The sequence below is a fragment of the Protopterus annectens genome, chromosome 16.part0 (assembly GCF_019279795.1).
Source record: "Protopterus annectens isolate FY-2018-M chromosome 16.part0, PAN1.0, whole genome shotgun sequence".
Classification (NCBI taxonomy): Eukaryota; Metazoa; Chordata; order Ceratodontiformes; family Protopteridae; genus Protopterus; species Protopterus annectens.
Window position 1 is genome coordinate 599,015,331 of NC_056750.1, and position 25,677 is coordinate 599,041,007.

The window sequence follows — 25,677 nt, forward strand, 5'->3', positions numbered from 1 at the left end:
TACAGAGTTCCTGACTCTCATAAATTCCTCTTTAACAACCCTGCTGCAGACCCAGAGATTATTTCTCAGGGTTCCAAAGGAGTTAAGGCTTCCACTGCAAAAAACCCTTCCCCCTCTGACAGAGATTCTAGGGCACTGGATAGATGGGCGAAAAAGATTTGCACATCTGCTACCTTGGCTATAAGGGCCTTAAACTGTCAGTTTCATATGCTGAAATATCAGCAACATGTCATGGCATTGCTTAAACAGAAAATGTTGTTAAACTCTGAATGTGCAGACAACAAGGAAATACAGGATTTATTGCATGCAGCTGAACATGTTGGAAAGCATACTTTGCAATGTGGTTTTGATTCTTTGGAGGCCTCCTACAGGGCCGCAGTTACGGGTTCTGTAATCAGGAGGCATGCTTGGTTAAAGGAACAAAATCTGCCTGATCATGTGAAAGTTAAATTATTAGATGCACCTTTACTCCATGATACTTTGTTTGGTGTTAAGGCAGAAGAGGTGTTAAAGAAAATGGAGGACAAAGCTAAATCAATGCAAACTGTCAAAGACTTTTTACAAGTACAGCCACTTAGGTTTAGTAGACACTGGCCTACAAAAAATTGGTCTTTTCCTGTGTCAGACAGACCTCAAAGGGGCAGATCCCATGCGCAAGGTTCATGCAGGCCAAAGCAATGGGGTACTTCTACCTCCAAAGTTGGAGAAGACAAATCACAACCTTAGAGGAAACACTCCCAATGACTTCCTCCTGCCTGCACCAAGCACTTTTCTCCGGGCAGCACCCTTAGGGGGAAAATTAGCACTTTTTTCTCAAAACTGGCACATTATAACCCAGGGCAAGTGGGTTCTAAACATAGTGTCACAAGGCTACAAGTTTCATTTCCATACCCTGCCAAAGGCAAACGGATGGCCAGATCTGCCAAAAAATCAATGGGCAGAGGCACAAAAACAAGTCTCATCCCTCAGGGACATGGGGGCCATTCAACAAGTACCAGAGCAAGAACAGGGACAAGGATTTTACTCAAGACTGTTCTTGGTACCCAGAAAGGACAAGGCCTGGAGACCAATGCTGGAGCTGTCTATTCTGAACACATTCCTGGGTATTTCAAAATTCAAAATGGTAACTTTACTGCAGCATCTGCCCATGCTGGGCAAGAATGCTTGGCTTGTGACTTTAGACTTTGGGACATGCAGTTATGCCTCTTTTATCAGACAATCATGCGGAAGATACCTCAGATTCAAGGCTGGCTCAATGCATTACCAATTCTCTGCACTGCCCTTTGGCTTATCTACTGCACCCAGGATCTTTACAAAGTGCCTGGCACCAGTAATTGCATTCTCCAGACAAAGAGGAATACAAATATATCCTTAATTGGACGACTGTCTAATTCAAGCAGAGAACAAGGACATTCTTCTGCAGCATCTGGCGTTTGTGATAAGACTTCTAGCATGCCTAGGGTACACAGTCAATGAAAAGAAATCAAAACTAGTACCCTCTCAAGAGATAATATTCCTGGGTGCAAGCTTAAATACAACTGCCCAGATGGCTTATCTCACGCCAGACAAACAAAGGCAACTGACTACCTTTTTCAAGATGTTGGCAACAAAGGCCCAGTTATCTGCAAGAAAAATTCTGCAGGCTTTGGGCTTCATGGCATCCTGCATTCTACTAATTCCATATGCAAGACTGCATATGAGGAAACTTCAATGGTACCTAAAAAGTGTTTGGACACAACATTGCCACAATTCCCTGCCTGCAACAGGAGTTTCAATGGTGGTCGAGGGCTTGTCACCAGAACAAGGGACAGCCATTCACTTTACCCCCAGCCAGGCAAACACTAACAACGGATGCATCAGATTATGCCTAGGGGGCCCACATGGCAGGAAGATGCTTTCAGGGCACATGGCCCGCAAACCAAATGCGTCTACATATCAGTCAAAAAGAGATGCTAGCTGTTCAAAATGCCCTGACAGCCTTCAAGGACCTACTTCATCCAGGACAGCTACTGATAAAGACAGACAATATCACGGTCATGTGGTATATAAACAAGCAGGGGGGCACACATTCTTACCCCCTTTGCAGACTAGCCATGGCCTTGTTTGGCACAGCATTGACTTACCAACTATATCTGCAGGCACAATTCCTGCCAGGAAAATTAAATACTCTGGCAGACGAACTAAGCAGAAACCTCATGGATCCCCACGAGTGGAAGCTGGATCCACAAGTCTTCAGCATGATAACAAGGAAATGGGGATGCCCAGACATAGATCTATTTGCCTCCCCTCACAACTACCAACTAAAAAGATTCTGTACAAGGACTTATCACAGACAAGCATAGAAAATGGACGCCCTATCTTTCAGCTGGAAGAACCTATCAGTATATGCCTTTCCTCCACTGCCACTTCTCCACAAGGTACTCCTAAAGGTTAGACAAGAGAAGCCAAAGATGATACTGATTGCCCCAGACTGGCCCTGCCAGTACTGGTATCCAATCCTAAGGAATTTGTCTCAATGCCCAGCTTGGACCTTACCTCAGATACCCCATCTACTGTCCCAGCAAAACAATCAGATCCTGCACAGCCAACTCAGTACTTTAAACCTGGCAGCATGGCGGATAATGTAATCATACAAAACACACCTCTCAGTAAAGCTGTGATGGATGTCATTTTGGAAGCCAAAAGGTCCAGTACTAGAAAATTTTATGCTGGAAAATGGAAGAGATTCTGTGCTTGGAACCAGGCACAAGGAACTGATACAGCTGTACCAAATATTCCTTAGATTTTGCAATACTTAACTGAGATGCTGGACAAAGGCCTATCTTTTTCATCAATTAAAATTCATGCCTCTGCCATTTCGGCTCATTACAATACAGAGCCACCAATATTTTCTCATCCTTTATTAAAGCAGTACCTCAGAGGAGCCAAAAATTTAAGGCCTCCAAGGAGATCACCACTGCATGGGAACTCAACTGTCTTGGAAAAACTCACCCTGCCTCCTTTTGGTCCAGCTGCTACTGCTGATCTAAAGTTTTTATCTTGGAAAACAGCTCTGCTCCTAGCAATAACTTCTGCAAGATGTGTTTCAGAACTACAGGCACTCATGGCTGTGGAACCTTTTATCATGTTTTATCCAGACAGGTTTTCTCTGAGGACAAACCTGACATTTATGCCTAAAGTGGTGTCCAGTGTGGCTCTTAACCAAACCATTCATCTGCCAACTTTTTATCCAAATTCACAGAACAAGGGGGAGAGAATTCTGCATTCCTTGGACGTACACTAGTGGCATATGCTGCAGGATCACAAGGAAAGGCTATCTCAAAGCAGACTATTTCAAAGTGGATAGGCCAGTGCATTAGTTTCTGCTATTTTCAACATGGCAAGCCAGTGCCTAAGGGCATTAGGCCACATTCAACCAGAGCTGCAGCCACTTCAGCAGCCTTTCTCAGGGGAGTACCAACCAAAGACATTTTAGAGGCTGCTACTTGGAGTTCAGTGCACACCTTTACAAAGCACTACCATCTGCCACTCTTCTCTAAATACAGGGCAGGCTTTGCCACTGCAGTTCTGCAGGGCCTCCTAGCCGCTCCTAATTCTGTTTAGCTCCAGCCTCCCAACCATAGCTTTGGGACTCTACCCAAATGTAATGACTGCAACAGTGAAACATGAAGAACATAGTACAGTTGTGTACACTTACCATAAATGTAGATGTTCGAGTGTATTCACTGTTGCAGTCCAGGTTACCCACCCGCCATCCCCCTTTTTTTCTGATGGAACTTTTCTTTCCTTCTCTGATTTATACAACCTATGTGGTGTATTTGCTTGTAGATGAAAGTCAAGTTTATATTGGTGCATATAATTTTATATATATATATATATATATATATATATATATATACATATATATATATATATATATAAATTTTGGCTATGCTTTTAGGGGGCACCTGACATCTGGGGCAAGAAAAACCTGAAGAAAATGGCGTTGGCTCCTTCTTTTATACCCCTGACGACCTGACGTCAGGAAAGGGGCGACAGCAGCCGATGCAGGACCCAAGACTTTGGAATTCAGGCCGACTGAGGGCAACCTGCTAGCAGGATTACCCAGATGTAATGACTGCAACAGTGAATACACTCTAACATCTACATTTATGGTAAGTGTTCACAACTGTACTTTCTCTGCACTGCCCTTTGGCTTACCTACTTCGCCCAGGGTATTCACAAAGTGCCTAGCTCCAGTTATTGCATTTTGCAGGCAAAGAAGTATTCAAATATACCCATAGCTGGACGATTGTCTAATTCAGGCAGAAAGCCAGGACATACTTTTGAATCATCTGGCGTTTGTAAAAAGGGTTCTAACTTGTCTGGGGTACACCATAAACGAAAAGAAATCACAACTGGTACCCTGTTAACAACTTACTTTCCTGGGAGCAAGCTTGAATGCAACTTCCCAGATGGCTTTCCTCATGCCAGAAAAGCAAATTCATTTGACAACCTACTTTCCGACAAGTGGCCACAAAAACCCTGCTATCTGCTAGATAAATACTGCAAGCCTTGGGGTTCATGGCCTCCTGCATTCTTCTAATTCCATATGCAAGACTGCATATGTGGAAACTACAGTGGTATCTAAAAAGCCTACGGAGTCAGCATTCTCACAGCCTAGAAGCAATGATTCCTATCATACCTTGCCTACGCCTAGAGTTCCTTTGGTGGGCAGAGGCCTGCCACCATTACAAGGGACTTCCTTTCACACCACCCCCTGCCACCCAAACCCTAACAACAGATGCATCAAATTATGCATGGGGGCTCACCTGGCAGGGAAGTGCATTCAGGGCGAATGGAATCCAAGTCAAATGCACCTGCAAATAAATCAAAAGGAAATGTTAGCTGTACAGAATGCTCTGACAGCCTTCAAGGACTACATTCTACCAGGACAACTAATGGTAAAGATGGACAACACCATGGTTGTGTGGTACATAAACAAGCAGGGGGGTACACATTCTTACCCTCTCTGCAGACTAGCCATGGCATTGTGGAACACAGCCTTCAGCTACCAAGTGCCCCTACAAGCTCAATTCCTGCCAGGAAAATTAAATACACTAGCAGATGGATTAAGCAGAAACTTCATGGACCCACACGAGTGGAAACTGGAACCAAGGATTTTCAACATGTTGACAAGCGAATGGGAGAGCCCAGATATAGACCTGTTTGCCTCCCTCCAGAACTATCAGTTGGACAAATTTTGCACAAGGACTCCCCACAAACAAGCCTGGAAAGTGGATGCTGTCTCCTTTAACTGGAAAAACCTATCAGTCTATGCCTTTCCCCTGCTGCCTCTGCTCTCCAGAGTACTACTAAAAGTCAAACAGGACAAACCAAGGATGATGAGGGTGGCCTAATGGTTAAGGTGTTTGCCTTACAAACACAAGATGCTGGGTTTGAGTCTCACAAGGGATAATTGGCTAGGCTTAAAAAATGGCTCGTAAGGGCAGTTAGCGTAGTACTAACCTATGAACCTATGTTTCAGACTGGCCACGCCAACACTGGTACCCCCTCCTGCACAGTGTGTCACGGTTATCTCCATGGCACCTGCCTCAGACTCCTTCCCTGCTGTCTCAGCAGGAGAACCAGATTCTGCACCCTCAGCTTCCAACACTGAACCTTGCAGCCTGGCTAATTACTTAAACTCTCTCTTACCATCCCTCAGCAAACCTGTGATGGATGTCATCTTAGAAGCAAGGAGGCCTAGTACTAGAAAATCTTATGCTGAAAAATGGAAAAGATTCTGTGCTTGGAATCAATCTCAAGGAATGAGCACAGCAGCGCTCAGTTCGGCTCAGATTTTACAATACTTAACTGAGATGCTTCACAAGGTCCTGTCTTTTTCCTCCATTAAAATCCACGCCTCAGCCATTTCAGCTCATTATAACACAGAACCTCCCCTCTTCTCTCATCCACTGCTCAAGCAGTACTTCAGAGGGGCCAAAATTTTGAGACCACCCAGGAGAGCTCCAACCCCAGCCTGGGACCTTAACTTTGTACTGGAGAAACTCACTCTACCTCCTTTCGAGCCAGCTGCTACTGCAGACTTAAAATTTATTTCTTGGAAAACGGCTTTCCTTTTAGCAATCACTTCAGCTAGAAGGGTATCTGAATTACAGGCCCTTATGGCAGTGGAGCCTTTAATCATCTTTCATGTGGACAGGGTGTCACTCAGAACCAATCCATCCTTCATGCCCAAGATCGTATCCAGTGTGGCTCTTAATCAGTCCATTCATTTGCCAACCTTCTTTTCTGAATCCACAGAACAAAGGGGAGCGGATACTGCACTCCTTAGATGTGCACAGACAACTTAGATTTTACTTGGACAGGACTAAACCTCAAAGGAAATCTGAACAACTGCTGGTGGCATTTGCTGCAGGGGCAGAGGGGAAGGCCATTTCAAAGCAAACCATTTCTAAATGAATAGCCCATTGCATTCATTTCTGCTATAAGCACCATAGAAAACCTATCCCACAGGGGATAAGACCACACTCAACCTGGGCTGCATCTACCTCTACAGCTTTTCTCGGAGATGTCCCTACCACCTGGAGTTCTGTACATACTTTCACCAAGCATTACCATTTGCCAGATGTTCATCGTGTTACACTGCTGCAGTCATTACACTTTGGTTATCCTGCCATCAGGCGGTTCCCCTGTCGGCGTGAGTTCCAAAATCTTGGCCCGGCGTCAGTTGCTGTCACCTCCTCCCTGACGTCAGTGCGACAGGGGTATATAAGATGCAGCCAACGCCATTTTCTTCAGTCTTTCTTGCCGCGCGGTGCCCGAAGCAAAAGCAGTTCGCAAGTGCTGGTCAGCCGACTCCTGAGATTTTCATTCCGAATCCAGAATCGAAGTCTTCTACAAAGCTAAGTACCCCGTTGGGGAAACTTTTTCTTGCCTCAGACCGATGTCAGTAAAAGTTAGTAACTGTATTTCTTGTGGGAACAAATACCTCATAAGGATTTCCATTCTTATTGTATCCCATGCCTAGGCCCAGACCACGACCTCACTGGTTGTCGGTTTTGTGCCAGGTTTAACAAGCGCACTATTAAACGTCGGTTTGATTTTGCCCGACATTATTTTGGCAGAAAATTCAATTACACCATGCCGTCCGAACTTCCGACGACCGGAATACATAAAAAACGCAAAGACAAGGATAGGCATCCGAGGCCCAAAACTGACGACGAAGCCTCTTCTAGGCCAGTCGCCGGTTCTCTGGTTTTCAGCAAGGCGCCTTCGCAGCCCCTGATGAACGCTTCTGTAGAACCACAGGCCGCCTCTGACTCCCACGTGGAGATGGTAGGGCCTTCGGACGCACAAGATTTTCAGCCTGCCGAAACTAACCCTTCAGAGGGATCCGGAGTAGCTGAACAACCCGCAGCTTCAGAGGGTGTTTTCAGACCTACTCAGTTAAGCATTAAACCTTCTGCTAAGTCTAAACCTCCTTTAAAAACAAAGAAACAAATACAGCATTCTCCAGGACAGGCCTCCATGCCTAAGAAACAAATGCTCAAAATGGCCGAAGACCTAATCGCTCTGATCAGGGGGTCCCATCCCCCTCCTGATAAAAGGCCTAGACAGGATGCAGACTATGATTCATGCGACCAGGTATCCATCTCTTCAGATTCATCCTCAGACCTAGGATACTCTTTACACCCTTATGAGGATTCTGATGCTGAGGAATCAGTTCCATCAGCCTCTCGAGGACTACTCCTTTGGGGAAACCTTACATACCATGAGGAAGCATTTCCATTGGGAAGGCCAGGATTACTCAGAATCCAAGAAAAGGCTCAGAGATTTCCTTTTATTACCGCAACACAGACCCCTTGCTATTCCGCCAGTGTTAGATATTGTGGATGATGTGTATACTGAATCCAGCTTAAATCCTGATTCTTTATCTCCAGCCCCAGTTAAGCCTGACAGATACTACAGAGTCCCTGACTCACACAAATTTCTGTATAAAAGCCCTTTTGCTGACCCTGAAACTATTTCTCAGGGTCCCAAAGGGGTTAAGGCCTCATCAGCAAAGAATCCAGTCCCCTCTGACAGAGATTCCAGAGCATTAGACAGATGGGGGAAGAAAGTATATACGTCTGCAACTTTAGCAATGAGGGCCTTAAATCGCGAGTTTCACATACTAAAATATCAGCAATTTTTGATGTCTCAGTTGAAACAAAAACTGCTTCCAGATTCAGATCCTACTAATTTTAAGGAAATGCAGGATTTATTGCATGCAGCTGAACAAGTGGGAAAACATACTTTGCAATGTAGTTTTGATTCTTTAGAGGCCTCCTGTAGAGCAGCAGTTACAGGTTCTGTCATTAGAAGACATGCTTGGTTAAAAGAACATACGTTACCAGATCATGTTAAAGCAAAACTATTGGATGCACCTTTGCAGCAGGATGTGTTGTTTGGAGTTCAGGCAGAAGAGGTACGAAAGAAAATGGAGGATAAGGCAAAATCTATGCAAACGTTGAAGGATTTCTTACAGGCTCAGCCTCCTCGATTTAGCAGAAATTGGCCAACAAAGAATTGGTCCTTTCAAGTTACAGACAGACCTCAAAGGGGCTGATACAGATGTCCAAGAGGTAGAGGTCAACCACAAGGTCCTTACAGGCCTCGACAATGGGGTGCATCAGGCCAGAAAGAAGGGGAAGACGGGCCCCAACCATATAAAAAACAGCCCCAATGACTTTCCACTACAGCTGCCAAACAGCTCTCTCTTGGCAGCACCCTTGGGAGGAAAACTGGCACTTTTCTATCACAATTGGCATATGATCACCAAAGAAAAATGGGTTCTCAACATTGTATCTCAAGGTTACAGGTTCCACTTTCACACTCTGCCAAGGTTAAAAGGAATGCCAAATCTGCCACCAAATCAATGGGTAGAGGCTCAAAAACAAATTACAGCACTCATGGACATGAGAGCTATTCAAAAGGTACCACCACAGGAGCAAGTACAAGGATTTTACTCAAGACTGTTTCTGGTTCCAAGAAAGGACAAAGCCTGGAGGCCCATTCTGGATCTTTCTTCTCTAAACACTTACCTGGATGTTCCGAAATTCAAAATGTTGACACTACAGCAGCTTCTTCCCATGCTGGGCAAGAAAGCTTGGCTCCTAACCTTGGACCTCAAGGAGGCATACCTGCATGTCCCTATCGGACAAAACTGCAGAAGGTACCTCAGAATCATAGCTGGTTCAATGCACTATCAATTCTCTGCATTGCCCTTTGGCTTATCTACTGCGCCCAGGGTCTTCACGAAGTGCCTGGCACCAGTAATTGCATTTTGTAGACAGAAAGGAATTCAAATTTATCCGTACCTGGACGACTGCCTGATTTAAGCAGAGAGCAAGGACATTCTTCTAAAGCATCTGGCGGTTGTAAAAAAGTTATTAAGTTGCCTAGGGTACACAGTAAACGAAAATAAATCAAAACTAGTGCCCTCACAAGAGATAATATTCCTGGGTGCCAGCTTGAATACAACGGCCCAAATGGCTTATCTCACGCCAGACAAGCAAGGACAACTGACTCAATATTTTCAATTGATGGCAACAAGAACCCAACTCCCTGCAAGAAAAATTCTGCAGGCCTTGGGTTACATGGCATCTTGCATACTACTAATTATTCCATATGCCATACTGCATATGAGGAAACTACAATGGTACCTAAAGAGTGTCTGGTCTCAACACTGTCAAAGTTTGGAAACAGTTATACCACTAATTCCTTGCCTTCAACAGGAGTTTCGATGGTGGGCTCAAGCTTGTCACCTCAACAAGGCACAGCCTTTTACTCAACCCACAGCCAGGCAAACACTGACAACAGATGCATCAGACATGCCTGGGGAGCACACATGGCAGGAAAATGTATTCAGGGCAAGTGGCCCGCAGAACAAAGGCATCTTCACATCAATCAAAAAGAGATGCTAGCTGTACAAAATGCCCTTGTAGCCTTCAAGGACCTGCTGCATCCAGGACAACTACTACTAAAGACAGACAACACCACGGTTATGTGGTACATAAACAAGCAAGGGGGCACTCACTCTTATCCTCTCTGCAGACAAGCCATGACCTTGTGGAACACAGCTCTAAACTATCAAGTTCATCTGCAAGCACAATTCCTGCCAGGAGAGAAAAACACACTGGCAGACGACTTAAGCAGAAACATCATGGATCCCCATGAATGGGAATTGAATCCACAAATATTCAAAATGATAACACAGAAATGGTGGAGCCCGGACATAGATCTGTTTGCATCCCCAATGAACTGCCAGCTACAGAAATTCTGCACAAGGACTTACCATCCACAAGCATGGAAAGTGGATGCCCTCTCATTCAGCTGGAAAAACCTACAAGTATATACTTTCCCACCACTACCTCTCCTTCCAAAGGTACTCATAAAAAACAGGCAAGAAGAGCCAAAGATGATCCTGATTGCATCAGACTGGCCACACCAGCACTGGTACCCAATCTTAAAGAACTTGGCACAAGGACCACCCTGGATTTTGCCTCAAATCCCACATCTGCTGATTCAGCACAACAATCAGCTACTTCACAGCCAGCTAAAGACTTTAAACCTGGTTGCATGGCAGATTCCTTAGTCAAGCAAGCAATGCCTCTTTCCAAAGCTGTTATGGATGTCATTCTGGAGGCCAGAAGGCCTAGTACCAGGAAAGCCTATTCGGATAAATGGAAGAGATTCTGTGCCTGGAACCAGGCTCACAGCCTTGACCCTCTGGTCCCAAATATTCCTCAGATACTACAATATTTAACTGAGATGCTGGACAAAGGCCTCTCCTTTTCATCCATCAAGATCCACGCCTCTGCCATCTCTGCTCATTACAACACGGATCCACCAATTTTCTCTAATCCTTTGCTAAAGCAGTACCTCAGAGGGGCTAAAAACATAAGACCGCCTCATAGAGCACCTACTCCAACTTGGGACCTCAACTTTGTGTTGGAAAAATTAACTTTCCCTCCTTTTGAGCCAGCTAGCACAGCTTTATCTCTTGGAAAACTGCACTGCTCCTAGCAATAACATCAGCACGAAGAGTTTCAGAATTACAGGCACTAATGGCAGTGGAACCTTTCATCATTTTCCATCAAGACAGGGTGTCTTTAAGAACTAACCTACGTTTATGCTAAAGGTGATATCAAGTGTGGCTCTAAACCAAACTATTCACTTGCCAACTTTTGATCCAAATCCACAGAATAAAGGGGAGAGATTACTGCATTCTTTGGACATACACAGGCAGTTACGCTTCTCCTTGGACAAAACCAAAGCTTTCAGAAAATCTGAGCAATTATTGGTAGCATACGCTGCGAGAGCACAGGGAAAAGCCATTTCAAAGTAGACTGTTTCAAAATGGATAGGACACTGTATACGTTTCTGCTATACACACCATGGGAAACCTGTACCTAATTAGATCTCACTCCACCAGGGCAACAGCCACTTCAACTGCCTACCTCAGAGGAGTACCTACCAAGGACATTTTGGAAGCAGCAACTTGGAGTTCTGTACATACCTTCACCAAGCATTACCATCTGCCTCTATACTCTAAATCCAGAGCTGGCTTCGCCACTGCAGTGCTGCAGGGCCTTATAGCCACCACTAATGCGTTATAAAACCAGCCACCCTTCCTCAGCTTTGGGATTCTACCCAAGTGTAATGACTGCAGCAGTGTAACACGATGAACATAGTACAGTTTTGTACCTACCATAAATGTAGATGTTCGAGTGTATACACTGCTGCAGTCCAGGTTACCCTCTCTCCTTCCCCTCTTACTTGCTGGTACGTACCTATGTCTTCTACCCTTTACTACCTATGGGGAGTATTTGCTGGTAACTGAAGATTGTTGATTGCTTTTCTTATGTATGTTTTATTAGCAATTTGAATTGCTTACCTTTTTGGGGACACCTGACATCTGGGGCAAGAAAGCTGAAGAAAATGGCGTCGGCTGCATCTTGTATACCCCTGTCGTACTGACGTCAGGGAGGAGGCGACAGCAACCGACGCCGGACCAAGACTTTGGAACTCAGGCCGACTGGGGAATCGCCTGATGGCAGGATAACCCAAGTGTAATGACTGCAGCAGTGTATACACTCGAACATCTACATTTATGGTAGGTACAAAACTGTACTTTTTCTCTAAATCCAGAGCTGGCTTTGCCACTGCAGTCTTGCAGGGCCTTATAGCTGATCCTAATGCTATCTAAATTCCTCCTCCCATCCTTAGCTTTGGGAATCTACCCAAATGTGATGACTGCAACAGTGAAACACGAAGAACATAGTACAGTTGTGTACACTTACCATAAATGTAGATGTTAGAGTGTATTCACTGTTGCAGTCCTGGTTACCCTCCCTGTAGCCCCCTGACTTCTTCTGGCTATACCTCTATTCTCCTTTACTATGCTTTAAAAGTTTTTTGGTGTATTTGCTTTTTGTTGGAGGTATAACCTTGTATATATATATATATATATATATATATATATATATATATTTAATTGCTTCCCATTAGGGGCACCTGACATCTGGGGCAAGAAAAACTGATGTAATGGCGTCAACTGCATGCTTTATACCCAGCGTCATGGAAGATGAGAAAGCAACCGACGCAGGACCCAAGACTTTGATAATCAGGTCGACTGAGAGCTACTGCAAGCAGATAACCCAAATGTGATGACTGCAACAGTGAATACACTCGAACATCTACATTTATGGTAAGTGTACACAACTGCACTTTTCTTATCTAAGAGTCTCAGCTTATGTTTGGCCTTCTTGAACCAAGGAGAACAGATGAGCCATGAAAGCCCAGGTTCAGTGTCGGACTCGTGTGCTAGTATGCAAGCCCTGGCAACAAAGGATTTTTTTTTGTACAATGAAAATTTTGTTCTTGTACCAGTAGATAGTGGCACAATTAAAGTTGCAGCATGTCATACATGCCAAAAATTGTGCTTTTTACCCAAGCATAGCATGCACTTGGAATGGACATCACTGGGAGTGATCCAGTGCTCCCAGGTACAGGCTTTTGCATGCTTTGAGATGAGGGAAATAGGACACAAATCCTGTGCTGTGACACTTGAGGAAGACAAGTGTTTAAATTGCACCATAACAATTGAAAAGGTTATAAACAGCAGTAAAGATTTCACTAGAAAATCGCCGTAATGCCAGAAAAAATGAATTCTGATGACAAGGTCGCACACGACTTTTATCAAAGAATTTGAGTATTGTTCTTTACACCTGAATGAAACTAATGGAAAAGAAGAGGAGAACATCTGGGAAAGCTGCAGGCACCAAGCAGTCTTAGTGTTTGTAACACACATTCTTGTCATTCAGGATGGACCATGTTCTGTGAGTGTGCGGCTGCTTAGCAGGTGAGTAAATAAAACAAGCAAACCCTACTCAGCTGCCTCACAGAGATCCAGCAGAGATGCACTGAATTTTTAGCTAAGAATGTGGAAGACTGGCAGAGGGCCATTCAGAGATTTCAAGAAGTGTGAACCCTAGCTGATGGTCCATTACCAGTAACTCCAGTTTTAAATATAGCCAGTAAACCTGAGTATCCAGCCAGGACAGACGCCTTTTCATTGAGTTCAGTGGTGCATAACCATATAATTTGATCAAATCCTTCCTTAAAAATGCACCTGGCTGGTATACTGAACTTTCAGCCAGGTCCACACCTCCCTTCTCTGTTGGACTATGAAGCAAGCAAAACATTCCTTAAAGGCACCTCCTGATAAGTCCAGCCATTTTGTGACCCATTGCCTCCGTGGGACCTCTATTTTGTCCTCAAGAAACTAACAAAAGTCCACTTTGTACCTGCAGATTTGGCTGTTCTCAAATATTCTGTCCTAGGAAACCTTCTTCCTAATGGCTATTACCTCAGGCAGAAGGATATGTGAACTGCAAGCTCTATTTGTTAAACTGTCTTATTTCATCTTTTCACAAGGATAGGTTGACACTGCATATGAACCCCTCATTCGTGCCAAAAGTTACAGCACAATCCAGTCTAAAACAGGTCATTAACTAATGGTTTTCCTATCTACCAAAACGAAGTAAAGTATAGCCTGCTTTGTGTGGATGTGAATTGGATTTTCAGGTTTTATATTGGTAGAAACAGACTCCAAAAGGACTAACCATTTTTTTCTTATCTTTTGCACCCCAGAGGAAAATAAGTTATCCAAAGTCACCCTCTGTTGGTAGATCAATGAGTGTATGAAGCTGTTTTACATTTCAGCTGAGTGGGACTTGCCATCTGATTCCGAATTGCATTCTTCCATATGGATAGCTGCAGCCGTGGCCTTCTTTAGACATACATCAGTAGATGATTATCTTTGCAGCTGCAACCAAGTCTCATACATTTACTAAGCACTGCAAATTAGACCTAGCTTCCAGGGCACTCTTCTTCTTGAGGCTACTATATTTCAAAATATGTTTAGCTGGACCCACTAAGACACTTGGCTGTGGACTTAGTCGTACATATTACTGAAAATGGTCAAATTCTTGTATATGAAAGCTATCTCTTACCATAACAATAGATCAGTAAGAAGTAGGTCTGTCCTCAGTAACATTTCCCCACCCACCCATCTCCCTACATGGGCATGGGGGCAGACTGTTAGTTCCCTGTCCCTCTTTTTGTCCACAGTGGGTACTGACCAGCACTTTTGTCTTCTCATTGTTGTTTCTCCTGATATGTCTTATCTGCCTGTTCTTGTTTTTACTTAATTTATATGTCTGAGAGCACATTCACAAGTTATTCAACAAAGTGACGAGCTGGAAAACCCTAGGAGTTATTGACTGATGATGCATGTTTCAGGTGTTGAGCAGTGCTAGCGCCTGTAACATGGAGTCCTGCCTTTTACTGAGGATGGAGCCATTTCTTATACAGGTCTGTCATTATGCCAAGGCATAACTTGTGTTTCTTTTGTATGCTCTTTTTACTGGCGTAATAGCAGTACTTTCTGGATGAGCAACAATGTTTTGTTACATTTTTCTGTTACTTTAATATTAATCAATCATATTGTGTTGCATGCTTTGTTGAATTGTGTCGAGTGCTTTGGAATAGGACCTCTGTTGTCTTTTCAATGTTGCTGTTTACAGTGTATTTCAGTAATAGTTCTTTCCAATTTACTATGCATAATTCACAAGATGTAAAAGGGGAGTCTAGTTTCTGCAGCATATATTTGCAGATGCAAACACTCTAGGCCAGGGGAACTTGAGTTAACTAGTACCCATCATCTGTATCATATGTGTTGATGCTAGTAAAACTGTCTTGGCTTTTCCCATTTAGGGGTCACCACAGCGGAACTCTGGTCCGCTAATGATTGGCAGTGAATTTTTACGGTGTCGAGTTGCCAGCCCGGCGCCCAACCTTCAATGAAGCCACACCCAACCCACACATGCGCACACCTACCTGCATGTCTTTAAATTCACTCGACCATGGGGAGGACATGCAGACTCCACACAGAAGGCACTCCAGCCGAGAATCAAACCGGAGAACCTCTTGCTGTGAGGCAACAACAATAACCACTGCACCACCATGGCCCAACTTCCAGGAATTGCAGATGTAGTACAACTCTGTTTACTTTAAATCATCTAACACGTGGTTTACAGGGATTCAGAGGTTAATATGAATTCTTGGCAAGTAGAAAAATTCAAACAGCTTTCAGTTCAGCATTTAAAAAAGGCACTCAAGTTGCTTGCAGTTCAGCTTAATAAACAGGAAGCTCAAACGGCTTGATTGCTGTCAGGAGCGGCCTTAGGTCAACTGGTGCCCTAGGCAAAACAGCTCCACAGTGTCCACCACCACACTACCCGGTGCCCCCATCCTGGTCTACGTACATCAAATAAATACTGGAAAAGCACCCCTGCTAGAGTGGCGCCCTTGGCAGCCACCTAGTTGGCCTATGCCTAAGGCCGGCTATGATTGCTGTCAGTACATGTGAGAGAAAAAAAAAGTAAAACGGTCATTTTTCCTGTCTACCAAAACAAAAGGAAGCACATCATGCATTATATGAATGTGCCCAGTTAGAACATGCATACAGAGTACAAGATCCACCCCCAGACCAGTAAATGTTGTGGAACTTTGTCAGACCTGTTGTACTTTCCATTTCAGATTATAGTCTACAGGTTGAGTAAACAGTACCATTGTTGTGTCTTTTGGCTTTTCCCGGTTAGGGGTCGCCACAGCGTTACTCCGGTCTGCTAATGATTGGCAGTAGATTTTTACATGCCGAGTTGCCGGCCCTGACGCACAACCTTCAACGAAGGTACTCCCATTCATGCATGTCTCCACACAGAAGACGCTCTAGCTGAGAATCGAACAGGACGTCTTACTGTGAGGCGACAACGCTACCGCAGCACCACCTACTGCAGTAGGAAATACTCCAGTTAACATTTTTTCCTTCACTTATCTGAGCTTTCAGACTCTCATGACACCTCTTTGTGACACATGCTAAAGATTTATAAACTGAAACAACTTCTCCCAAAGACAGCATCAGTAGTCTTCCTGTTATAAAAAAATAAAATTAAAAAAGTACGTCAGTGCTATCTTTACAGACTCTATTTAGGAGTTTAATACCACAACAAGCTTCCATCATGTTATCTGTCACTTCATTATTTTAAAGTTTCTTTAACTCCAAGTCCTAAATGTTGTAGAACCTTTTAAGGGGCAACCCCCATTTTAATGTTATAGTGGCCACAAGCATTCCGAGAGTTTAAGGGACTGTACATCTGTACTGTACCCTGTAACAGCAGAAAACATGTTTTTGTGGCCTTTTGTCTTATGTCATTTTCCCAGTTTTTGTTTGGCTGCTTAGTTATTTGTAAGACTTTACATTCCATGTCACTTCACTGCAGTCAAAGTTAGAGTGAAGTTTGTGCAACATTCTATAAATTGCACTGCTGAAAATAAGTTGTACATGGAAAGTAGAATTTGCTTTAACAGTACCCTTGAATGAAAGGATTTATTTTTTTATTTCTTTTGTATTCATCTAGTTCATATCAAAATCATAAGTTGTTTCTCATTTGTGTGTGTTTTATCATATTTTGTCTGCATTTCATGACTTCTGACTTGTCAGCATGTGAGAGTGAGACAGTTAGATTGACTGGAAACAGTATTTAAAATCCATAAGTAATATATTACAGTATTGTAGAGTGAAATAACCTTCCCCCTGTGTCATTTTAATCCTGACTGCTTGCCATCAATCAACCCTCCTGCAGTCAGCTGAGCTGTTTGTTCCCTAATGGAGCAAGAGTTGATTGCAGGAAGCTTCATCAACGTAGCCATCAAAGATTTTGCTTTAAGCCTAAATGCATCTCTGTGGCCGACATGAGCACCTGTGTCACTGTGGAAACCCACAGTGCCCTCCCCATGCAAGCATTTCCTTCTGCACACAGCTAATGAGGATAATCATTACTGGCTTAGTTATGCCAAACTCACATCCTTGTTCTTCACCTGTTCTGTGCTTTTCAAACCTGTTTACTTGGTGGCAGCCGGCAAACCCGACTTCCACTCCCTTTCTCCAGGATAGTTGATGTAGTTTTGATCACTCACTCCCATTCTCCCCTGTCCAGTTGGTCCAGAATCTGAGCTGTTACTTGAATTCTGGTCATCTGGGTCAAAGTCGGGGCTGTATCCTTGTATGCTACAGAGCCAGGCTGGGTGAAATAACCTTTAATTCAGATTTCTGTAGAATGAGATAGGTTCTGCTAGCACCGATGTCCTTCATGGATGCATCTGCAGTCATAACAACTGGGTTGTCCTGTCGTCAGGCAGCCCTTCGGTCGGCCGGATTCCAAAGTCCGGGTCCGGCTTCGGCTGATGTCACACTTCACCCGACGTCATCTCTGCTGGTCTTCGGGTATAAAGGCATCAGCCGACGCCATTTTCCTCAGTCTTTCTTGCCGCGTGGCACCCGAAGCAGAAGCTGTTTGCAAGTGCTGGTCGGTCAGATCCAGAGATTACTACTACCGAATACTACTTCGAAGACTTCTAAAAGCTAAGTACCCCGTTGGGGACCCTTTCTTGCCTCAGCCGATGTCAGAAAAAGTCAATAACTGTTTAACTTGTGGGAAACAAATACCTCATAAAGATTTCCACTCTTACTGTTTGCCTTGTTTAGGCCCAGACCACGACGTAGCAGCCTGTTCGGCCTGTGCCTCTTTCAACCGACGAATGCTTAGGCGTCGGTCGGAGTTTGCTGAACAGTTTTTCGGCTCAGATTTTGCGTACATTATGCCGTCGGATCCTCCGACTACCCAAATTGTTAAAAACGCAAAGAAAAGACCGACACTCGCGGTCCACGGTTTCGGCCGAAACCATGGTTAAGCAAACATGAGTGTCTCAGTTTCGCCGAAACCGAGAAAACTGATCAAAGTACAGCTGAATCAATGACTACTACTGAGGTTCCTGCTACCTTACTTGAATCGGCCTCAGAAATTTTACCTACAACAGTGGTTACTAGTGACTTATCAGACACCATCCCTTTGGATGTCTCTACCCCAGCATGTGGTGCTGCTAGGCCTCCTGCAGCCATGTCTATTAAGGCCTTTGCCAGGGCTAAAGCAGCCAAATCTACTAAATCAGTGCCTGTTAAACCCCTCAACCAGGCCCACTTCTAGTTCACAAATGCTTACTCTGGCAGAAGATTTAATATCTTTAATTAGGGATCTCAATCTCACCCAGACAGGGCCTCTCAGCCCCAGAAAGAGACCTAGAGCAGAGCCCCCCGAGCCTGTGTCCTCTGATGACTCTGCGGATGACTCAGATATTACAGACCAGCCAGAGGCTCCTTTCTCCAATTATGAAGACTCAGATGCTGAAGAATCCATTCCATCTGCTTCTCCACCAGTAGAATTCTCCTTTGGGGAAACCTTACATGCCATGCGAGAACAATTCCAATGGCAGGAACAGGATTTCTCAGATTCCAGAAAAAGACTTAGGACTTTTCTACACCTTCCACAACACAGGCCCTTAGCTATACCTCCTGTCCTCTCTGTTGTGGACGATGCATTTAATGATGTCTGCACTGCACCAGATTCCTTACCTCCAGCCCCTGCCAAACCAGATAGATTTTACAGGGTACCAGACACTCACCATCACCTATACAAGGCCCCACTTGCAGACCCCGAAACAATATCCCAGGGGCCTAAGGCAGTAGCCTCGACCACAGCAAAAATCCCTATTCCTTCTGAAAGGGAAGCCAGGTCTTTAGACAGATGGGGCAAAAAAGTTTACACCTCAGCTACTCTCTCAGCTAGAGCTTTAAACTGTCAGTTTCACATGATACAATACCAAGAGTTTATGCTTGATCAGTTAACTAAAAAGCTATCCTCTGATGACTCTATAGATAAGAAATATGTACTAGAAATGGTAAATAACATCCAACAGGTTAGTAACCATTCTTTAAAATGTGGCTATGATCCACTGGAGGCTTCATTTAGATCAGCCATGACTGGCACAGTGATAAGAAGACATGCATGGCTGAAGGAACAGGTCTTACCGGATCATGTTAAAGCTAAGTTATTAGATGCTCCTATGGATAAGGCCAGTTTGTTTGGTACACCTGCCCAGCAGGTAATGAAGAAAATGGAAGAAAAGGCAAAATCTGTACAAACGGTTAAAGATTTCTTGCAGGTTCAGCCCCCAAGGTTTAGCAGGAACTGGCCTGCCAAAAATTGGTCCTTTCCTGACTCCACTAGATCCCAAAGGGGCAGGAATAGACGTTCCAGAGGCAGAAATCAATCCAGAGGGGGTGCCTACAGAGGACGACAGTGGCAAGGTAATAACAGAGGCACAGGCACAGCCACTACCACTACAACAGCACAATCACAGTGACTTGATCCTAACTCCACCTACCAGGGAGCAAATAGCAGCACCATTAGGCGGAAAATTAACCTTATTTTCCAAGAACTGGCACTACATCACAAAAGACAAGTGGATTTTGCAAACCATAGACCAAGGTTACCGGTTCCACTTCCACACTTTACCAGTCAAAAGAGGAATGCCAAACCTGCCTCCAAATCAAAAAACAGAAGCTCTACAGCAGATAATGCAATTAACAAAGATGAGAGCTGTGGAAAGAGTACCAAGAACAGAACAAGGCAAAGGATTCTACTCCAGACTATTCCTAGTTCCAAGAAAGGAAAAAGTTGGAGACCTATTCTCGACCTGTCCACCTTAAATACATACATCATTGTCCCAAAATTCAAAATGCTGACCCTACAGCAACTTCTTCCCATGCTGGGCAAGGAGTGTTGGCTGGTAACTCTAGATCTCAAGGAGGCATACCTGCACGTCCCCATTCGACCAATTTGCAGAAGATACCTCAGATTTCTTGCAGGATCAGAGCACTATCAATTCTCAGCATTGCCCTTTGGCTTATCTACTGCACCCAGAGTATTCACAAAATGCCTGGCATCAGTAATCGCCCACTGCAGACTACAGGGAATCCAAATTTATCCATACCTGGACGACTGCCTGCTACAAGGGGACAACAAAAGCAAGCTGACAACAGATTTACAAAGGGTCATTTACTTGCTACAAGCACTGGGATACACAGTCAATTTACAAAAGTCAAGGCTGATGCCATCCCAAACAAGGACATTCTTGGGCGCGGAATTGGACACAGTAAAGCAAATGGCATTCCTAACTGCAGAAAAACAAAAAGATCTCCTCTTTACTTCTTGGCACTAACAAGACAGAACAAGCTAACAGCAAGAAAAGTTCTGCAGGCCTTGGGCTTCATGGCATCATGCATAATCTTGGTTCCACATGCCAGACTACATATGAGAAAACTACAGTGGTACCTAAAGAATTTATGGTCACAACACAGGCACAGCCTAGAAGCAGAAATCCCACTAATCCCATGCCTAAAACAGGAGTTCCTATGGTGGGCTCAAGCATGCCAGTCAAACCCAGGCCTACCCTTTCACAACTATCAAGCAAGCCAAACCATCACAACAGACGCCTCAGACCTAGGATGGGGGGCTCACATGCTGGACAAATGCGTACAAGGATTGTGGACGCAGGACCAGCTTCACCTGCACATCAACCTAAAAGAAATGCTGGCAGTAAAACTGGCAATCCAAAAATTCAGACCATTTCTCAAAGAAGGCCATTTGATGATAAGGACAGACAACACCACAGTCATGTGGTACATCAACAAACAGGGAGGCACTCATTCATACCCCTATGCAGAATGACTTTGGACCTTTGGAACCTGGCACTCAGCTACAACATCCAGTTACAGGCAATATTTGTACCGGGAAAGGAGAATACTCTAGCAGACATGTTAAGCAGAACCACCTTGGATGCTCACGAATGGATGCTACACCCGGACATCTTCAAGACCATCTCAAAGAAATGGGGAATGCCACAGATAGATCTATTCGCTTCCCCTCTCAATCACCAGCTCAAAAAATTCTGCACAAGGACATTCCACCCACTTGCATGGAAAGTGGATTTGCTCTCCTTCAGCTGGAAAGGTCTGACAGCATATGCATTCCCACCTCTTCCTTTGATACACAAGGTATTACTAAAAATCAAGGAGGAACGTCCAAGGATAACCCTGATAGCTCCAAACTGGCCAAGACAACACTAGTACCCATTGCTGAGGAGCATGTCTCGGGACAAAATGTGGTCAATACCCCTGATGCCTTTGATGTTAACTCAGAACAACTACAGCATCATGCATCCAAACCTAAAAACGTTGCAACTGACTGCATGGAACATCACATAGCAGCAACAAATCCAGAACTTTGCCAAAGGGTTAAAGACATTATCCTTGAAGCCCGCAGACCTTCAACAAGAAGCAACTATGCAGGAAAATGGAAAAGGTTTGTCATTTGGAGTGCTGAAAGAGGAAAAGATGTGTCGAATATAGATATTGCTAACATTCTGGAGTATTTGGCAGAGCTTCTACATACAGGCCTGTCCTATTCCTCCATCAAGATACATGCATCAGCTATTTCAGCAGAATACAGCTTTGATCCACCTGTCTTTTCACATCCTTTACTCAGGCAGTTCCTCAGAGGGATCAAGAATGTAAAACCTCCTAGGAAACCACCATTGCCAGCTTGGGATTTGAACTTTGTGCTAGAAAAGTTGACACATGCACCTTTTGAACCAGCAGCAACAGCAGACCTGCAGCATCTATCGTGGAAAACTGCTTTCCTACTGGCAATAACCTCAGCAAGGAGGGTTTCTGAACTTCAGGCCCTAATGGCAGTACAACCCTTCCTAATCTTTCACCAAGATAGAGTGTCCATGAGGACTAATCCTACATTTATGCCTAAGGTGGTATCCAGAGTGTCTTTAAACCAGGCAATCCACCTACCTACCTTCTTCCCAACCCACAAAACAGAGGGAAAGAATGCTGCATACCTTGGATGTACATAGACAGCTACGCTACTACCTGGACAGAACAAAAGTAACAGAAAAACTGACCAGCTTTTTGTAGCCTATGCAACAGGAAGGGAAGGAAAAGCTATTTCCAAACAGACAATCTCCAAATGGATAGGAAATTGCATACGATTCTGTTACTCCTTCCATGGAAAACCAATTCCACAGAACATAAGGCCTCATTCTACAAGGGCAACAGCCACTACCACAGCCTTCTTACGAGGAGTGGCAACCAAGGACATTATTGAGGTGGCTACTTGGACCTCCGTGCATACATTTGCCAAGCATTATAATTTACCTCTGTATTCCAGATCCCGAGCAGGGTTTGCCACTGCTGTACTGCAAGGGATCCTAACCACACCATAATCTATTCTTCCTCCTCGCCTAGTTGGCTATGGTATTCTACCCAGTTGTTATGACTGCAGATGCTTCCATGAAGGACATAGTACAGTTTTGTACCTACCATAAATGTAGATGTCCGAACTGGATAGCATCTGCAGTCAGGAGTACCCTCCTCCTTCCCTCTGTGGTACTCCTAGGGTATTTACCCTCCTAATAGCTAGCTGGTGGGGGGAAGTCTCTTATGGTGTATTTGTTTGTATATATGTACATACATGCTTATGTTTTGTGTTTGCCTTCTATCTTTTTGGAAACATTGGCATTTACCCAAAATTTAGCCTTCCAAGAGGGCAACTGGCATCTGGGGCAAGAAACACTGAGGAAAATGGCGTCGGCTGATGCCTTTATACCCCAAGACCAGCAGAGATGACGTCGGGTGAAGTGCGACATCAGCCGAAGCCGGACCCGGACTTTGGAATCCGGCCGACCGAAGGGCTGCCTGACGACAGGACAACCCAGTTGTTATGACTGCAGATGCTATCCAGTTCGGACATCTACATTTATGGTAGGTACAAAACTGTACTTTTCTACTTAAATAAGGCTAGAAACTGTTGACCTATTTATAATTGAGTATTGCAGTCCGTGAGATGAAAGAAGGGGAGAGAAAGGTGGGGAAACTAATACACAAATGTCTTTAACTGTGTTATGTTTTTACAATTTTTAGACAAAAGATGAAGAGGCTTCTAAGTGTCCAAGTGATCTTACAGCTGAAGACCGACAACTTCTACAGTTCTATGCTCAGCAATGCCAACTGCATTACGCTACCCTAATCGACGCAACAGACTGCTTCTTTGCTTCCATCCAGGAAAACCGTCCACCCAAGATTTTTGTCTCACATGGAAAATATGTCATTGTCACAGCTCACAAGCTGGTCTTTATAGGGGACAGCCTTTCACGACTTGCCACTTCACAGGTGGTGCGTGCTAGGGTTACAAATGCTGGAAACTGTTTGTGCCAGGCCCTGAAAGCTGTTGTGCTGGCTACCAAAGGAGCTGCCCTTCATTACCCATCCGTTCCAGCAATACAAGAAATGGTTGACAGAGTGACTGAGCTATCCCATCAGGCTTATCAATTCTCCAGTGTCTTGGGACAGATGACCACTTTGTGATATGCAGTTCTTGTGGAATTTTAGTTCTTATTTCCTTTCCTTTCTGACATCTTTTACTTTAAAAAGTTGCAAGTTAGAATGTGCTGACCTTTATGGAAGGGACATATTTTATTTTGCTTTGCAGATATTTCTGTATGCTTCATTTAGCCAGCTTTTTGCATTTTGCTGCAACTGAAAGGTATACTTGAAGCCATGTAAAAGGGACTGAGTACATATCTGCCTAATATTATTCTGAGCTTTTGCCTTCTCTAGTGTTTACAGCAAAAAGCTAAAGCAAGCGGATTGTAGCATTGGCAACATATATATGGAATCTTCTGTAGACAAATGGCTGCCTATTTCTACATAACTTCAAAGGGAAGTATTAGCAGACAGTACAGAGTCAGCAGAACATCTCAGATGATTTTTAGACTTGAAGAGGACCTGCTATAAGGCTTCAATAGAAATATTTGCTCAATTTTTACTAAGTAAAAAAATCTATTTTTTTTTTTTTTGAACGGATGCAGACTTTTGATATGTTTTGATTGTGAAATGAGAGATAAGTTATGTCTACAGCAACCCACAGACTGAAAAAAAAACTAAATTGTAAAGCAGCTTCTAGTACATTCTTGCTGAAATGTAACCCTAGCACAAGTACATGCTACTTACTTTGGGTGCCTGGGTTGTACCAGGTTGCCTACAAGCATGAAAAAATACATTTCCAGTACCTTATATTATTGTAAAAAGGACTTTGTTTTAATCTATATGAATTGCTCGTATTTCATAACAGTGCTGCAACAGTTGCATATTTTTTTTAACTTGACCATATTCTATTTGAAGTCTTTTAGGACAGAGAGTGATTAGAATTGCTGTCTCATAGCACTTGTTTGTGTAATTCATTTCTTGGCCTGGGGTGCTTCTTGTGTGGAGTATTCACGCTTTCCCTGTGGCCATGTGAGTTTTCATCAGGAGATTTAATTTCCTCCAGCAATCCTGTGAAATGCCAGTAGGTGAATTGTTGACTCACTGACTTGCCCATAGGTGTATGTGTGTTGTCTGTATGTGTATATGTGTAAGCTAGAGTGTATGGATATCATGTGATGGAAATAATTTAATAACAGCAGTTGTTGGTGTTAAATTATTTTTCTGTAATTCTATGACTCATTTTTGAGCATTTTTGGTAGAAATTGTATGATGGAGTGGTATTCATCCAGTACTTGTTCTGTGCATTATGTCTGTTTGTTGACAAAATAAGCTCTACCACCCCATGACCCTGGATAGGATAAAGTGGATATCAAATAAGGAATTGAAGTTTCATTTGCTGTGTGGCAGTCTGTCTACTTGATGTTGAAGACCCATGCCTCATGTGATTTCGTAAGTAAAATGTTTATGACGTCCGTATAAATTCACACTGCACAAAAGGAGATGTTACTGAGCCTGGCCGTGAGAGCATCTGTGGTGTTGTGCTGTTTTTTCCCTCTTTTTTTTTTTTTTTTTGGAGTGGATTAGAGCAGTATAGAAAGCCTTAATCTGAAGTCAGGGAAGTTGCTTACACATTAACATTCAAACACCCTTGTACACCGTTACCAACAGGCACTTTTGATCTCCTAAAACAGTGTAAAGCAACTTTGCTAGTAAGCGGTACTTAAAAAAATAAAGCAGTGACAGGTTGGGGAGTGTAGGATTTGGGAATTATTTGAGACCCATCATGTTAGATACATAATCATAATGTATTCAGCTTTCAACAGACATCT

The 25,677-nt window shown here is 43.8% G+C and overlaps 1 protein-coding gene across 4 annotated transcripts in view; it reads left to right on the top strand.

The window, feature by feature from the left end:
- LOC122790444 (breast cancer anti-estrogen resistance protein 1-like) overlaps nucleotides 1-24,687 on the top strand; it is an 829,901-nt gene extending 805,214 nt beyond the window's left edge. For all 4 annotated transcript variants that reach the window (XM_044057980.1, XM_044057978.1, XM_044057979.1 and 1 more), the window contains one exon: nucleotides 23,504-24,687. In XM_044057980.1, coding sequence (XP_043913915.1) covers nucleotides 23,504-23,947 — 444 coding nt within the window. In that variant the 3' untranslated portion in view covers nucleotides 23,948-24,687. The remainder of the gene's footprint in view (nucleotides 1-23,503) is intronic.
- The last annotated feature ends 990 nt before the right edge of the window (nucleotides 24,688-25,677 follow it).